General features: G+C 41.0%; 1 protein-coding gene across 13 annotated transcripts in view; it reads left to right on the plus strand.

Moving 5' to 3' along the window:
* Positions 1-17,279, plus strand: part of TJP1 (tight junction protein 1) — a 738,699-nt gene that overhangs the window by 636,372 nt on the left and 85,048 nt on the right. For all 13 annotated transcript variants that reach the window (XM_077473241.1, XM_077473242.1, XM_077473245.1 and 10 more), the window contains 4 exons: positions 2,177-2,279; positions 2,843-3,122; positions 5,938-6,041; positions 14,559-14,727. In XM_077473241.1, the coding sequence (XP_077329367.1) occupies positions 2,177-2,279; positions 2,843-3,122; positions 5,938-6,041; positions 14,559-14,727 (656 nt within the window). The remainder of the gene's footprint in view (positions 1-2,176; positions 2,280-2,842; positions 3,123-5,937; positions 6,042-14,558; positions 14,728-17,279) is intronic.

The following is a 17,279-nucleotide window of genomic DNA, read 5'->3' on the forward strand; positions in this document are numbered from 1 at the left end:
CCTAAAGTGGACCTTCCGCTCATCGGAACTCTCCCCCCCTCCGGTGCCACAATTGGCACCTTTCAGGGGGGAGGGGGTGCAGGTACCTGTACAGTACAGGTATCTGCACTCACTTCCGGGATAGCTCTCTGCGGAAAGGGGCGTAGAATACGCCCCTTTCCGAAAGTCCCCCTGCTGCCTGCTGGGAAACACACAGATCCCAGAGGCAGCGGGTCCATCCTTATTGTGCAGCGCGACTCGCGCATGCGCAGTAGGGAACCGGGAAATGAAGCCGAAAGGCTCCACTTCCTGATTCCCATACCCAAGATGGAGGCGGCAGCACCCGAGAGACGATCGAGAGATCGGCTTCGGGTGCCGACATCGCGAGCGCGCTGGACAGGTAAGTGTCGCTATTTTAAAAGTCAGCAGCTGCAGTATTTGTAGCTGCTGGCTTTAAAAAAAAAAAAAAAAAAACGCAGAGTCCCGGCGGACTCCCGCTTTAACAAAAAAAGGAACAAGAAGAAAATGGAATTATTGGATTTGAGTTTGTTGACCATAAAATGTCATTCTCTCGAAGCCGTAGCTGATAGAACACTTTTTTTATGGGTGTATGACTTGCCTAGTATGTTATTTATTCACTATGCTTGCCAACGCTGAGTTTTGCTGCTTTTTATAATCTAGTAATGCCCTATCCAACAGGCCTCACACTGGTAGAAGGAGCAGCAATAGTGTGGGCTAGAGAAGGTCCTATTGCTTTGCACAATGCTCAACGTGTGTACAGAAGAGGAGAGCACAGCAATGGCCTCATTAATGCATTGTCATCTTGTCCAGATGGCAAGCTGTGAGTAGGAAACCAAGTTTGGCAGCCACTTGTTAGATGGGTGCTACCAGTATTACCTAGTATTAATCTAGGAAAAATGGTGTTGGGATCCTGAAATTGTGAAAAAAAATACGTTAGTGAAAAAAAGTACAGTTACCCTTAAAAAACAAAACAAAAAAACTTGGCACAGCTGACACCATTCAGTACTGCGTTATTGTATTCTTACATTGTGGACACACCGCCATGCCCCATTGTCAAAGCACACTGATCAGCGCTGCAGTGGCTGATTAAATGCTGGTTTTCCAGCTGGACAGTTCGACTGAAGCCAGTCTAATGACCTGCTGAACCGGCCAAATTTTGATCCGTGTGTACTGTCTTGAGATGTAGAAGAATGGATGGCTATGCAGACACTCTTCCACTGCCCTCAGGCACATGACAGCTGTTCATAGTTGACACCATAAACTCAAATTGGCGCTACCAACGGTTTCTTGCCCATGGAGAGGCTCCGAAAATGGTTCCGGGCAACTAAAGCGGAGTGTTATTTTATGGTAAAATAGTCGTTCAGAAAAGGTTTTCCAACGTGTTAACTTGGTTCCCCAAGAAGTGTTAACAGCCTATACATTGTATTTGGAAGCATGGAAACATTGCCCAGCTGACTGTCCTGTCTTGTCTATAGGGGCATTGGGATAGTATGCGTGTTCACCATACATGGGTAATGATGGAATTTGTGGACATGTTGACCTATAAGCCCTTGTACACACGGTCGGAGATTCCCACAACCAAATCCGTCGGAGTAATTCCGACGGATTAATTCCGGAAGTGATGTTGCATACACACGGTCAGACAAAGTTGTCGGAAAATCCGATTGTACGTAACGTGATGACGTTATTTCGTTATGACGGGACTACATTCAGGCTAGTAGCCAATAGCTTTGGTCTAGGAATTTGATCTGAGCATGCGTGGCACTTTGTCCGTCGGAATAGGCTACACATGATCGGCATATGTCAGATCGGAGCATTTTGTTGAAAAATTTTACTGGCAAGTTGGAAAAGTTGGTCAGTCGGATATTCAATACAGTCCAATGGAGACCACACACAGTGGGAATATCTGACAAAACGGTCCCATAGGACACATTCCGTCGGAATCTCCAACCGTGTGTACAAGGGCTAAGAGTTAATACAAAGATAGGAACAGTGAGTACTGATTATGAGCACTACAGACAGGTGTGACTGCAATATAGATTTGTTATAATACTGTGCAGACCATACACAAGCTAGCTATGGTTGTTGGCCCTTTCTAAAAAAAAAAAAAAAAAAATGTAAATGAAAGTTAAACTCCTATATTCAAACATTAATACTTTCTGCATTGTCTTTGCAGGGAAAATGACCGTGTTGCAATGGTCAATGGAGTGTCCATGGATAACGTTGAGCATGCGTTTGCTGTTCAACAGTTGAGAAAGAGTGGTAAAAATGCCAAAATTGTAAGTTATTTGTGTTTTTTTTTTTTTTTTTCTTAATACTATGTTAATTTGTTTTCCTTATGCTATGTGTCCTGACTCCCAGCCTGTCAGACAGATTAAAATTAATTTAAGCCTTTCCTGAAAAGCTTTCTAGAAATATTCGGCTTAAAAAATAGACACTGCTTTTATGGGTCGGATATTGATTGTTGGTAATTAATGTGGTTACTTTAAACTTGGCACTTTAAAGATCAAAATGTATGTTATGTTAGTGTCACACATTTTAAAAGCTTGGCATCCATACATCCAGCGTTTAAGCCAATTCATAAATTCCACATCATTTTATCCATTATTCAGAGTTGGGCACCTCGACAGCATTTTTATGAGACTGATTTTGCGGCTCTTAGATTGATCTGAATTATGTGCGATCAGCGTTTTCCTTGAAACCAATTGCTCAACATGCCCAATTAATCTTTCCTCATATTTTTGCACAGCGGCTGATGGAATACTAGTAATCATATTACAATTCAGCTTCTTGTTATTGAACCTGGCATCTTATCTTACCATTCCCATCAAACCTTTTCCAGACTATACGACGGAAGAAAAAAGTTCAGCTTCCTGTGGTTCGCCCTGACCCAGAGCCAGTATCTGAAAATGAGGAGGACAGTTACGAGGATGAGGTGCCTGACCAGAGAAGTGCCCACAGTGGCCCTGGTGCCAGCAGGAGGAGTGAGAAGAGCTGGGTAAGGGACAGAAGTGCCAGCAGAGAAAGAAGTTTATCGCCTAGATCAGACAGAAGATCTGTCGCTTCCAGTCAACCTCCAAAACCTTCCAAAGTGACCTTGGTGAAATCTAGAAAAAATGAAGGTATGTTTATATTTGTGGTACTTTTTTTAAGCTTTGTTCACACAGGCGTACTGTAGCGTACGCCCTTGTTTACCCACACAGGGATGCACAGGTGTTCCTTGCATACCCATGCAGGCAGTCCCACTCATGTCGATTGGGATGCAGAGGCTGCATGGACACAGCTGCTGCTCCCATTTTGACAGCCTTGCGGGTGCGCAGCCCCAAACGTACACTGTCTGCATTCACATTGTTGTCAATTGGGAGCAGTGGCTGTGTCCGTGCAGCAGCTGATTCCCAAGTAACATGAATGGGACTGCCTGCATGGGAATGCACAGAAAATCAAGAGCATACTCTATAGTACTCCCTACTGAATGAGGCCTAATTCAGTAGTCAAACAGCGGTTAAAATAAGTATTGAACACGTCACCATTTTTCTAGGTGTGTGTGTGTGTGTGTGTGTATATTTAATCTATCTAAAGGTGCTATTGACATGAAATTTTCACCACATGTCGGAAACAACCCATGCAATCCATACATACAAAGAAACCAAAATAAATAAGTTCAGAAATTAAATTATTTCACAGGCTTGTCTAAATGTTGTGCAGCAAATTCTACACAAGCTTCAACATGCTTTTTCTTCAGCAGTGGAGTCTTGCATGTTGAGCATGCATACAGGACATGGTGGTTGAGTGCATTACTTATGGTTTTCTTTGAAACAATAGTACTTGCTAATTCCAGGTCTTTCTAACGCTCTCCGCAAGTGGTCCTTGGCTCCTGGACAACTCTTCTGATAATTCTTTTCACTCCGCTGTCAGAAATCTTGCGAGGAGCAGCTGGTCGTGCCCAGTTTATAGTGAAATTATGTCCTTTCCACTTACTGATTATGGCACCAACAGTGCTCACTGAAACATTCAAAAGTTTAGAAATCCTTCTGTAATGAATGCCATCAGTATGTTTTGCAAAAATAATTTTGCGAAGGTCTTGAGAGAGCTTTTTTTCTTTTAGACCATCATAAGATGTTTCTTGTGTGACACCATGGTAATGAGACACTTTTTTTTTTTATAGGCCATGAGTTGAAACTAAATGCTTTCTAATTACTGATAGATTTCAACTGGTGTCTAAGTTCCTTTCTTTTTTTGCGCCTCCCTTTCTTCATGTGCAATACTTTTTCCCGGCATCATTCAATTTTATTACACAACTTAATTTCTGAACCTATTTGTTTTTGGTTTCTTTATATGTATGGACTGCATGGGTTGTTACCGACATGTGGTGAAAACTTCATGTGAATAGCACCTTTTAGAAATATATTTACCTAGAAAAATGGTGATGTGTTCAATACTTTTATTTTTCTTGTTCTATATGTGGACATGCATTGCTGATTTCCTGGCACAGCCATCTTTAGGGCTCTTTGCTGTATTTGATAATTTGGGATGATTTTTTTTTTTTTTTTTTTTTTTAGAAATTCAAAATTTTTTATGATATAAAAATGAAGCACCAAGAAGTGCACTGTATCAGGTGTGCTGGAATTTTAATGTCATGGTTGTATTTTTGTGTATATTTATATACAGTACACACATTAGCTTTTTTCATTCAAACCAATGGGTTGAACGAACAAAAACTCACAGCTCAGCTCAGAGCCGCTGTATTAACAATCTGATGTCAGTACAGCGATTTTCTCTGCTGTGCTATTGTGTCCTGACAGGCGGTAGGCCCCCCTGCCGAACACTCTGGCCAGCACTATCAGCCGTTGGCTGAGAGCGCTGATCGGGAGCCAGTTGGCTGCTGGTTTTTCAGCATGCACATCCAGTTTGGTCGGCTTGTGTCGGACCAGCTGCCATACACACAAAATGAATGTCGGCTGGTTTTTATTGAACCAGCCGATGTTGCCATATATTTGGCCTGTGTGTGCTAAACTTTAGTGTTCACGTTCTATCTAATGCTGTGTCTGAGCGCTCTTGAGTGCCATGGATGGCTGCACCAAGCATTTTGAGGTTCCTGTTGTCCGCCAGTTATTTTAATACTTTTACTGATTTGTGATGGACTTGTAAAGTGATTGTAAATGATCGCTTTGTAAAACAACCCATTCAGTTTAAAATAGAAATGAAAGGAAAAACATTTGTATATACATATAAAAACAATATAAATACCGGTTTCCCACTTGTTTGTATAAGTGATCACATTCCCTCTGTTCTCAGCTACATAAGAGCTTTGGGAGGAGAAATAGCAGTACACCGATATTCCCATTGAGAAGCTGGGGGAGGATTTTACACAAAGGAAGCAATACGAACAAAGCAGCATACTTTCTCATACAAGTACATGGTACAGCAGACACATTTCAGGAATATGAAGTGTTGGGGTAACAAAGACTTTAATGAAGCAGGTTCCCAAAGAGCACTGAATGATTCTGTAGCCAATTTAGAAGAGCTGCACCACCATTGTGCTTGTGCAAAGGGTTTTTTTTTTTTTTTTTCTACATCCCTCAAGTGTATTGAGCTTTAACTTTTAGGGGCTTTCACACTAATCAGTTTTTTTGATGCACTTTTGTTCGGCCTAAGGGCCTCTTCACACTGATGGGCTTTTGATGACCGTCTATTGACTTCAAATGGAACGTGTGAAGCATTTCATAGTATTTAAAGGAATACATTTTTTATTTTTTAAGCATTTTTCTTCTGCTTTTTAATCCCCAAAAGCTCATCAAAAAACTGATCAGTGTGGAAGGGCCCATGTTTGCTATGTCTGTTTTTGGTATTGTCCTTCTGTATCATTTTTGAGGTTGTAGTCATGTATCATACTACCCGTGGGATAAGTGTGTTTTGTGTATGATTTTGTTTTTGCAGAATATGGTTTAAGATTAGCCAGCCATATTTTTGTAAAGGAAATCTCTCAAGATAGTCTGGCAGCGAGAGATGGAAATATTCAGGAAGGCGACGTTGTGCTTAAGGTAAGGGTTTCTTCTATAACTAACTTACAGATTAGCAATATACTAAGCCAGCTTCTTGTGTGCCATAAATTGTAGTGAAATGTACTATGGGTGATTTACTAAAGTAGAAATGAAGTGAACTTTTATTACACAGCACTGCACACGCAATAAAGCATTCCTATTGTTTGTTATATCTATGCAACTAGTGTAGTATCAAATAGTGATTACAGATGTTAAATGAGTACATAAAAAAAATGGTTCTGTTAACATTTCTCTGTTCTCTGAAAGGTGCTTAGTGCTGGATCGCTTTTCAGAGTGTGAATAAGCATCAGCTGTCAGGTGTTTCAGGAGGCAATCCTGCCGCCTCCAGAATGCCTTTATTTTTTATTGCAGAGCAGCAATTTTCAATGCAGGCTAAGAGTTTGACTTGAATGAGTGAGTTTGGTAGTGACGGTACTGCCTGTCAACTTGGCTTGCTGCAATACATTTTCTGCAGCATGTGAACAGCCTCCTCCGACTGTATAGTAGGCTTTAGGTGGGTCATCTATGTGACTTTAAAACTGTGATTCCACCCTCCTGTTTTTATCCTCCTACCTACTAGGCCGCCTGTGTGAAAGAGGCCTTAGAGAGGAGCTTCACCCTGTAAACAAAAATGTAAATGTCAGTAGCTACAAATACTGTAGCTTCTGACTTTTAAAAAACACACACTTGTCCAAGGATCCAGCAATGTCCTAACCCAAACTTGCTCTTTTGCTGGTCTTCAGGTTCAGATGCCTGCATCTTAACTGTGAGCAGCTGACTGTGACTCCTTGAGACCATCACAGCCATCTGCCCACTGCGCCCTGTGAATAGTCCCGCAGTCTCCTGGGACCTGTGAGGTGTCACAAGAGGAGGGCAGGTGGTGGTAGCTGAATTCCCAGTTAAATCGAGGCAGCAATCTAATCAGAAGTGGGAGCGGGCACCTGCCCCCCCTCCAAAAAAATACATTTCAATTATTGAAGAGGGGAAGGGCAGAATCTGACTTTTCCCCTTTGGGAGACGTTCTGCTTTAAAGTGGTTGTAAAGGATGGTGTTTGGAGAGAGTGGGGGGTGGGGGCCGAGCTGCGGCTCTGTTTCTAAGACCCCTTTCACACTACCAGTGTTTTTCAGGCACTACGGCGCTAAAAATAGTGCCTGAAAAATCGGCTCCATTCACTCCAGTGTGAAAGCCCTCTGGCAAAACGCCGCTCCGGCAGTGTTTTGCTGGCAGATTTAACCCCTTTTCGGCCTCTAGAGGAGGGTTAAAACCACCCCACTAGTGGCTGAATAGCGCTAAAGCGATGCTAAAAATAGCAACACTTTACCGCTGACGCCCTAGGCCAGTGATGGCTAACCTTGGCACCCCAGATGTTTTGGAACTACATTTCCCATGATGCTCATGCACTCTGCAGTGTAGATGAGTATCCTGGGAATTGTAGTTCCAAAACATCTGGAGTGCCAAGGTTCGCCATCACTGCCCTAGGCAGTGCGGTGTGAAAGGGCTCTTATGGATGCATAGAGAAGGGCTCAGGAATGAGTCAGGAATGAGCATGTCCCAGTGCTCCTATAGCCAGCTGCTTGCTATTGGGAGCACTGGTCAAGGGAGCGGAGCCAGGAGCCCCAGCGTGGGGGACCTGAGAAGATGATCAGGGCTGCTCTGTGGGATAACACTACACAGAGCAGGTAAGTATAACATGTTTATTTTAATTACAAAAAGAAAAGGCTTTAATATAACTTTAAGTAACCAGCACACTGTATTTATCCATATGTATGAATGTTTTAATGAAGTGTGATCAGTAGCATAAATGTTTGCAGTTTGCTTCCTTTCGTCATCAGCCTGGTGCAGGATTATACAAGACTCGGTAAACCTCTGGGTAAACCTGCCGGCATTATGACTGAGGACTGAATAAGCTACTTCTAATTTTGTGAGAAATCTTGTACTTATGTACGCTTGACACTGACCGCTGTTAACAGCATTACACCTTTCATCGATCTGATCTTTGCATGTAGGACTTGCTGTTCTGTGAATAAAATAGTTCAGCTGGAAAATTGGACTAAAATGTAAGAGTGGGTGAACGCAGAGGCAATCATTTTATTTGCTAACAAGAGCCAACTTCTCTTTTTCTGCTAGTAGGGTACTTTTGGTTTATTGGCAATCTTTGTTTCACAGCTCTGCCTGTCTTTTCATTTCTGCAGTGACGCTTGCTCAACAATTCCTAGGGATGTTGATCAATAACACTAGCTGAGTTTACATTTCTGAACTACAGGAATCTGGAGCCCTCTTATTCATGGATGAAAAATGTGGGGATAAAACTGCTGATGTGAGATTCGTGGTGTCCTGCCTTGAAAATTATTTCACATCAGTAGCTAAGATTTATGAAGTCGCAGTTCTTTCTATCGCATACAAAACAAGTCTCGCTATTATATGGGAGGAATGCATCTGCAGTGTGAGCTTTTTGATTCTCATCATGTTCAAACCTGGTCTAATGCCTTAAAACATGGATGCTATTAAACGTAATCTTCTCATTTAAACATAGTTACCTCTGGTGCTGGTCACATGACCAGTACCTTGGCATTGACTGACCACGTGATCTTTTCTAAAAGCAAAGTAGTCTGAGCAGGAGAAGTGCATATGAATACATAAGGCTTGGTTCACATGTATACGGGACTGGCTTCTGTGCAGAGTCCGCTGCGGTTTCCATTCAGGGGTGATTCAGGTGTGAATTTGGCAAAAAAATCGTACCTGAATCAGACTGAAAAACCCACGGGACCCTTTTTTTAATTTTGCACTGCAACCAGCCCCCACATATATGTAAACCGGCTCTATTGAAAGCTGGTCTGGTTCACATGTTATGCAAATCAGTTGAGGTTCAAAACGCATCCGAATTGCATATATGTGAACCGAGCCTAAAGGAAGATATTCTTATTGGATAAATTATGGATTTGTAGCACTGTTGATTCTACCGTTAATGATCTTCATGAATGAGAGTCATCCCTTTTCTCAGGCAGCTGGTTATGGGCTATGCAACTAATTAAAGTGGTAGTGTATGCTTTTGTTTATCTTTTACCTGCAGGTAAGCCTATAAGGCCTACCTGTAGGTACTGTAAATATCTCCTGAATGTGCACAGTTTAGGAGAGATTTACTTGTGAAGCCGCCAGTGACGTCACTGGTGCATGCTCTCTGCAGTGACGGCATACCCATGCTATTCCTTCAGAGCCCTGTGCTGTAATCAGTGATTTCATTGCAACTCATCCATTCAAAGAACTGGAGGCGCAAAGCCAGAAAGAAGACCAGGTGAAGATGGAAGTCCTCTCAGTGGTGACAGCGGGCCACTGGAGGGCTTCATTTTTAAGGTATGTTTCGTATAATGTGCTAGTATGCCATGCGTATACTACTAACACGTTATAACATTATCTTGCAGGAGGTAAAGATGTGTTTTTTTTTTTTTTTTTTTTTTTATTAATTTTCTCCTCAGTTTACTATCGATATAAAAATAAAGTCCTGTGCCTAGTGTATAACAAATTAAAAAGGGACAGCTGCACACAAGCAATACTAGAGTACAAAATATGAATAATATAACACACAAAAAAGTTTACTTTCTCTTTTTAAAAGTGAAAATCTCACAGTCCACAAATAAGTATAATAAAGTGACAATTAAAAGAATCTCAATCCCGTGTAAATCCCAAAGTGAGCCAGTGTTATGAGGACATCCACGCCACCAGGATACACCCACTGCTTACCATAACAATTGTATCTCAAACAAGAGAGATCAGATAAGCTCAACTGACATACATCCATACATTATAAGATACAGTGCCTTGAAAAAGTATTTATACCCCTGGACATTTCACACATTTTGTCATGTTACAACTAAAAACGTAAATGTATTTTATTGGGATTTTATGTGATAGATCAATGCAAAGGGACACATTAATTTGAAGTGGAAGGGAAAATGATAAATGGTTTTCACATTTAAAAAAAAATTTTTTTTTTTTTACAAATATGTGAAAAGTGTGTCGCTCATTTTTGTATTCAGCCCCCCAAGTCAATACTTTATAGAACCACCTTTTGCTGCAATTGCAGCTGCAAGTCTTTTTGGGGATGTCTCTACCAGCTTTGCACATCTAGAGAGTGACATTTTTGCCCATTCTTTACAAAATAGCTCAAGTTAGCTTTGTCAGATTGTATAGAGAGCATCTGTGAACAGCAATTTTCAAGTCATGTCACATATTTTCAATTGGATTTAGGTCTGGACATTGACTTGGCCATTCTAACACATGAATATGCTTTGATCTAAACCATTACATTACCTGCTGAAAGGTAAAGATATGTTTTGTGTCTTCTAAGATTGCCCTGCATTTAGCTCCATCCACCTTCCCATCAAATGTGACTAGCTTCCCTTTCCCTGCTGAAGAAAAGCATCCTCACAACATGATGATGCCACCACCATGTTTCACAGTGAGGGTGATGTACAGTGTTTCCACCACACATAGCGTTTTGCTTTTAGGCCACAAAGTAATATTTTGGTCTCATTTGACCAGAGTACCTTCTTCTACATGTTTGCTCTGTCCCCCACATGGCTTCTCACAAACGGATTTATTCCTAAATATCTCTATGCAGTGGTAAATATAAATAACCAACTATATGGTTAGAGAGCAAAATCTTGAATTTGCTCTGAGAATAACAGGTGGAGATATACTGTATATACTATTAGAGGTTGAATCTGGTAAATATCATCAGACTCTGATCTTTTATTTATTTTTATTTTTTTAAAGAAAAAAAAAAGTTTTTGCAGATTTTCAAACATAACTTTAATATATTCTATGCTGTCCATACAAAAACAATGTCTTCCTTCAAAAAAAAAATAATAATATTAAGAATGTTCGTTGGATTTTCGAATCGTTAGTGGGGTCAAATCGACGTTTGTTTTCAAACACAGTGACAGGAAAGTTTAGAAATAATAGAAAACTGTTTGGTCAAAGGAATTTTCAGACTGTGTATGTGGTTTTCGTTCAGAAATTACATTTGTTTTAAAACAGAATGTTAAAAGCAAGAGAATTTCAAACCACATTCTTTCATTCAGCGAATGTACAAAGATTTTTCATCTGAAAATTGATCCATGTGGCCAGCATAAGGCTCGGTACACACCTATGCTGTTTGTGTGGTTGTGCGTGGCAAGGAGTCAATTAGCCAATACTGCACCTCATCCCCAAATTGTATGAAAAGAGAGCACGACCGGGGAGAAAAGGGATTATTGCGGTGCCAAATTCAAAAGAAGAATAGAAAACCATAGATTATATTATCACAATTTTTAATAAATATCACACAGAATAAAAAAGTATAACAATACAATAAACAATATAAATCCCACATAGACAAAGATACAGTGACATACTAAAACATACAATGTATATATTCTATCCAATTATCAGACAGCCTTAAATATAGAGCATGTTGGGCACAGATGGTATTGGCCTTTAGATTCTGTCTGATCAATCTTTCCCTACATGTTTCGCCATACCGATGGCTTCCTCAGGGGTGAATAGAAAACAAATCTCCTTTGCTGTTTGCTTTTGATCTGTTTCTACACTGCTTTTTTCTGTGCATTAAGTACAGAACAATAGCAAGGTAAAAAACTTTTGCCTTTAGAACCACAGAACCACTCACTTCCTGCCCAGGTCTACATGTCCCATGAGGCATTGCTCCTCACAAGTTCTCAGGCACTTGCTGACGTGTGGATAATGTACTAAGCTGTATGTGTGCTGCACTGTATTTCCTGATATGTAAACAAATAATGCATTCTGTATGCACGCCTACTAATCAGCGGGCCGATTATGAAAATGGTACTCTATTAATGTCATAATCGATTCGTTGTTTCAGCCCTATAAAATACATTTAAGTTTTTGGTTTTAACATGACAAAATGTGGAAAATTTCAACGGGTATGAATACTTTTTCAAGGCACTGTATGGCTTCAATCGATTGAAATCCTACAGCGTCATCACTGGCTCTGCCACACAAGTTCCTATATCACTCCACATCAATGGTCAGAGGAAGAACAGATACTCATAGTGCAACCCCCAAAAAAATAGGTAAAATGACTTGCGCTTATATACAGCAGCAATTCGCATAGACAGAAGCTAAAATGGCGCTGCCAGAACTTCCGACATTGTGCGCGATGACCTCACTGACCACAAGGTCCGCCCAACACGTTTCTACGCAACTGTTTTTGTCAGGGAAAGATGTTGCACTATGAGTATCTGTTCTTCCTCTGTCGGTCACTTACTATCTATGACATTGATGTGGAGTGATATCGAAACTTGTGTGGCAGAGCCAGTGATGATGCTGTAGTACAGGGATATGCAATTAGCGGACCTCCAAGTCCCATCATGCCTCTGCCTCTGGGTGTCATGCTTGTGGCTGTCAGTCTCGCTATGCCTCATGGGACTTGTAGTTCTGCAACAGCTGGAGGTCCGCTAATTGCATATCCCTGCTGTAGTATTTCCATTGATTGAAGTCATATCTTATGACTCTTTTTGTTTGAGATCCAATTGTTCTGGTAAGCAGTATGAAGAATTGTAATTCTTTTGGTTGTCACAGCCTTTTTTTTTTTTTTTTTTCACTTTGATGAACTTTATTATACTTATTTGTGGATTGTTTGACATTGGCAGCTAATTGCAGCAAACCTGAATTGCTAGAATGGGCAAAGGACCCGTTCTAATTGCAGACATTTATAATCAGACTGTTATTGAATATTGCAGCAACTGTAAGCAATATAGCAGATTACAGTTCTGCTTTTTGTGATCAGTTGCAGGAGGCTATAGACTGTTTTCTCAGTCATGTGGAAACACCGGTACAAATGTTCTTATGTAGCAAAGGCCATATGGCTGCTGTATTTAAATGCGAAGTAATACTGGTGTGTATAAATGGCCTGGCTTTTCTTTTGCGATATCTCCCCAGTGTTCTTTCCAGGCCAAAAGGTCAAGCCCAACCACGCAAGTTATAATCTAACATACATTACTCTTGATCTCATTGGATGGCAAGGATATCCTAGCGTGTGCATTCAAATTTTGATAAAATTTGATAATGTTTTGGGATTATCGAAAGATTCGATTTAGAGGAATTTGCCAATTCAAGTAACTGAGTTGTAAAGTTTGTTTCTAACAATTGCGGTCTAAGAGGTTTGTAAATGTAACAAAATGTCACATTTTAAAGTGGAACTCCACCCAAAAGGGGAAATGCCTCCTCCCACCTCCTTTTTTTAAGAATGGCACTTTTGGGGGAGGGGCTGGTGTAACTGGTACCTGATTTTGACAGGTGCCCGCTACCACTTCCGTTCCGACCACCTAGTCTATCGGAACGGAAGTTCTCCAATCTCCTCCTTCCCTCCTCTGTCTTCCTGGACACATCACAGGTCCTAGAAGATTGGGGGACTATTCAAAATGTGCAGCGCGACTAGCACATGTGCAGTGGGCACCCAGCTGTCACAACTGGGTGCCCACAGTTAAGATGGCAGCCCCGGGAATCCGAAAACTAGTCTGGGTTAGGACGACGCTGGTTTGTGGGACAGGTGAGTGGCCGTTAAAAGTCAGCAGCTACAGATTTTGTAGCTGCAGACTCTTACTTTTTACACAGGAGACTGGAGCTCCTCTTTAAAATCGAAATGCTTAAATGCTGCTACTTAAAGAGGAGTTTCCATAAAATAAAAAATAAGTCAGCAGCTACAAATACTGCAGCTGCTTACTTTTAATAATCGGACACTTACCTGTTCCAGGGACCAGCGATGCGGGAGGATCGAAGCCCCGCTTGTCCCCCCGCTCGGCGGCACCGGCATTGCAATTATGGGCACCCCACCAGCCGGGCACCCACTGCGCATGTGAGATCTTGGTCGTGCAGTCATCTGGGACCTGTCCCGTGTCCCAGATGACTGATGGGAGGGAGGGGAGCCCTTCCTGCGCCAAGGGGAAGTGATGTCACCAGCCCAGGCACTGAAGGAGGCAGACTACGAGGGACCCACTAGCAACAGGCATTTAGAGGTGAGTTTTTCCAAATGTTTTTTTAGGAATTTTAATGATGTTTTTTTTTTCTGTGCAACACCGCTTTAACTGAGTTCTGATTGCAGGAAAGATTTCCTGATGCATTTGCATGTAGAATCATGTTTTCCTCCACTTGTATCAAAACATTGTATGCAATTTCCATTACAAATTGGCCAGCCTTCCACTTTATTGCCCAGTTGGAATTTCTTTGCCATGCTAATGCTTTATAAAGGAGTTTTGACCCTGCAGTTATCTGTTGTTTAAGTAAATGGAACATTATTTTGAGAACATTATTTTCAGTTTTCTAGATAGCAGTGTAAACCAGTAGCCAACAAGTCAGACACCAGTCATGCTTTGCTTGCAGGATTTGGTACAGACTAAATACATCTGGTCTTTGTTAACTTTGTGTATGTCACTCAATCATTTAGAAATAATTTACTCTAAGCATGAATAACCAGTAATCCCTCCATTGTTGTTTTGCAGATTAATGGCACAGTCACCGAAAACATGTCTTTGTCCGATGCAAAAACATTGATAGAAAGGTCAAAGGGTAAATTAAAAATGGTAGTTCAAAGAGATGAGCGAGCAACTCTACTGAATGTCCCAGATCTAGATGACAGCCTTCATTCTGCAAACGCTTCAGAGAGAGACGGTATGGTGACATTGTGGAAATAAATGATGAAATCGGGCAATTACTTAATTTAAAATCCAGGCATTTTGGAACAGAGTGCGAAAGAGTTAACTTTTCTGTCTGGTTTTAATCTCTGCTTTTGTTTTGTTTTTGGGGGGGGGGGGGGGGAGATTTTTCTCTACTTTCTCTATGGCATCTGTACAAGAAACAGCGGTAGTGGATATCACAAAGACGGGAAAGCACAGACTGCAATTAAAAAAAAATCCAGTTTTAAGACTTCCATATTCTTTTAAAAATGTATTTTATTTTATTTTTTTAATGCTCCATTTGAAGAGATTTTCTGTCAATTCCTGTACTCACAGTAGGAAAGGGGACATATTCACAAGTGGGACACAGACAGCAATTAAACCCTGACATGCCTTTAATTTATACATTAAAGTGTAACACACCAAACTGCTTAGTGTTTTCAACCTTTTGCTCATGTCATTGATACAGATGTAATAAAGTTAACAACATGCTCAAATCAGAATTCACCATCAAGACCATAAAACTAAACCAAAGCAAATCCTGATGCATAGTACAGCAATATAAGAACCAGTGTCAGGATGGTGAGATCCTCTAAGAGGAGAATCTGACTTAAGGTGTCCTCCACCTCCATTATAGTTTCCTGATGTTCGCATATCAGTAAGCTACTTTATTTCTGGTTCTTCTCTACTACTTTCTTTATGTAAACTTGTGGATACTCAGAATCTCACTATCCTGACACTGGTTCTTACATTGCTGTACTACATGTCAGGATTGGCTTATGTCTAGTTTCAGGGTCTTGATGGCGAGTTCTGATTTAAAAGAATAAACATGCATACTCGCCCCTATGCTGCAACCTTGCTGTGGAGCTTCAGCCATTCCATGTCTGCTCTAAACCCGAGAATTGAGCAACCACATGACCAATGATCCTTCAGTTCTTGGTCTGCTCAGAGCAGTGAGTAATAACTGTCAGTCACTGCTCTCTACTCTGCTCCTCCAACACTCACTGGAGCAATAATCAGGAGTGGGGTGGGGGGAGAAGCTAGCTTTGACTCTCAGCTGCGTGCTGATAGGCAGAGCCAGCTGTCAATTAGGCAGCTGGGGGGATCCCAACAGTGTGGTCAGGATCCTTCCAGACTTTGGAGTGGCTCTGACGTCAGCGGAGAGCTGGCAACAGTAAGTGCACTCCTGTGACCCACAGGAGAAGTATGACCCAAAAAGCTTGGACCATACTTCTCTTAGCAATATTATATATGTATAAAAGGAAAACAAGCAGTTGGTTTAACACTTAGCTGTTTGCTGTGGTGCTTTTCATTCATAAATTCTATTATATGTATATTTGGTATTGTTTTAATGTATATTAGGGTATGCATCTGCTGGTTTCTCTGTACTGACCAAGCCCTACTCTATCTAGAACATCATTTTTTGGCTAGAGTTGGGCCTTAAAGAAGAAATTGCTTGTTGCTTAACTGAAATGCTGATCAAAATGGCTTCAGTTCTTTGTGGGGCACCTTCACATTTTGCAAAAAAAAAGTACTGTATTGCATGTGTGTGAATTAAAATTTAACTTGCATGTCCTTTTTTCTGAAAACTTTTGATGAGCAGTTGTGCTAATGTGACAAAACTGCCAAAAATTTGTATACCGTGTCTCTGCTTTAAAGTGGTTGTAAAGTCACATGTATTACTATAATTCCTTTGATTCTCTCTGTTTTAGGTTCCTGTTCAGTACAGTGTGTGTGTTTTTACTAGAATTATAATGCTAAATACCTGCTGTCCTGTCATGTGACCTCCCTCTGCTTCCCTTCCCGAGTAATTACAGTGGAAGGGGCTGAGATTCCCCATTGGTGCATGCAAGCTAGCAGAGGGAGATCACATGTCTGCACAGCGGGACTCTGGAAAGAAGGTACTTGGCATTATAATTTTAGGAAAGCACACACACTGTACTGAACAGGGACCTAAAGCAGAGGATCAAATGAATTAATACAGGTTTCTTTACTTTACAAGCACTAAAGCAGCTTCAGGGAATTGACTTACTCAGTCATGAGAGCAGAAGAGACGGGAGGAGAGATGATTGGCTTTTACACAGTCTATGGAAGGGACGGAGAGAGGGATGGGAAGGGGGGAGATGCAGAGATGCTAGATGACCAGGCACGTAAACTGACCACGCTATCAGTGAGAAGCAGCCATGATAAATGTGGTCAGTTTACAGAGGGGAACACAGGGACAGGCAGGATCAGCCAGGTATTGTACAACATAGAAAGGGAAAATTGACATGGCAGAAGCACTGTGCTATATCTTTTACCTTAAAGGGACAGGAGCATGTTTATTTTACTTTTTATGGTTACAAACACTTTAAAGAAAATTACATAATATTTTGGGTATTTTTAATCTTCAGGCCTAAAACATGGATTTTAACGTGTGGTTAAAGGAAAAAAAAAAAGGTGCAAAAGCTTTAAAGGACATTGAATCTCATATAGCTTTGGTCAGAGCATTGGTGGGTCAGTTTTGTGGGAGGAGGATTTACATTTGGCAGCACAATCCTCCACAAA

The sequence above is a fragment of the Lithobates pipiens genome, unplaced genomic scaffold, assembly GCF_037356315.1.
Source record: "Lithobates pipiens isolate NorthernLeopardFrog02 unplaced genomic scaffold, aLitPip1_a1.2 Scaffold_8, whole genome shotgun sequence".
NCBI lineage: Eukaryota > Metazoa > Chordata > Amphibia > Anura > Ranidae > Lithobates > Lithobates pipiens.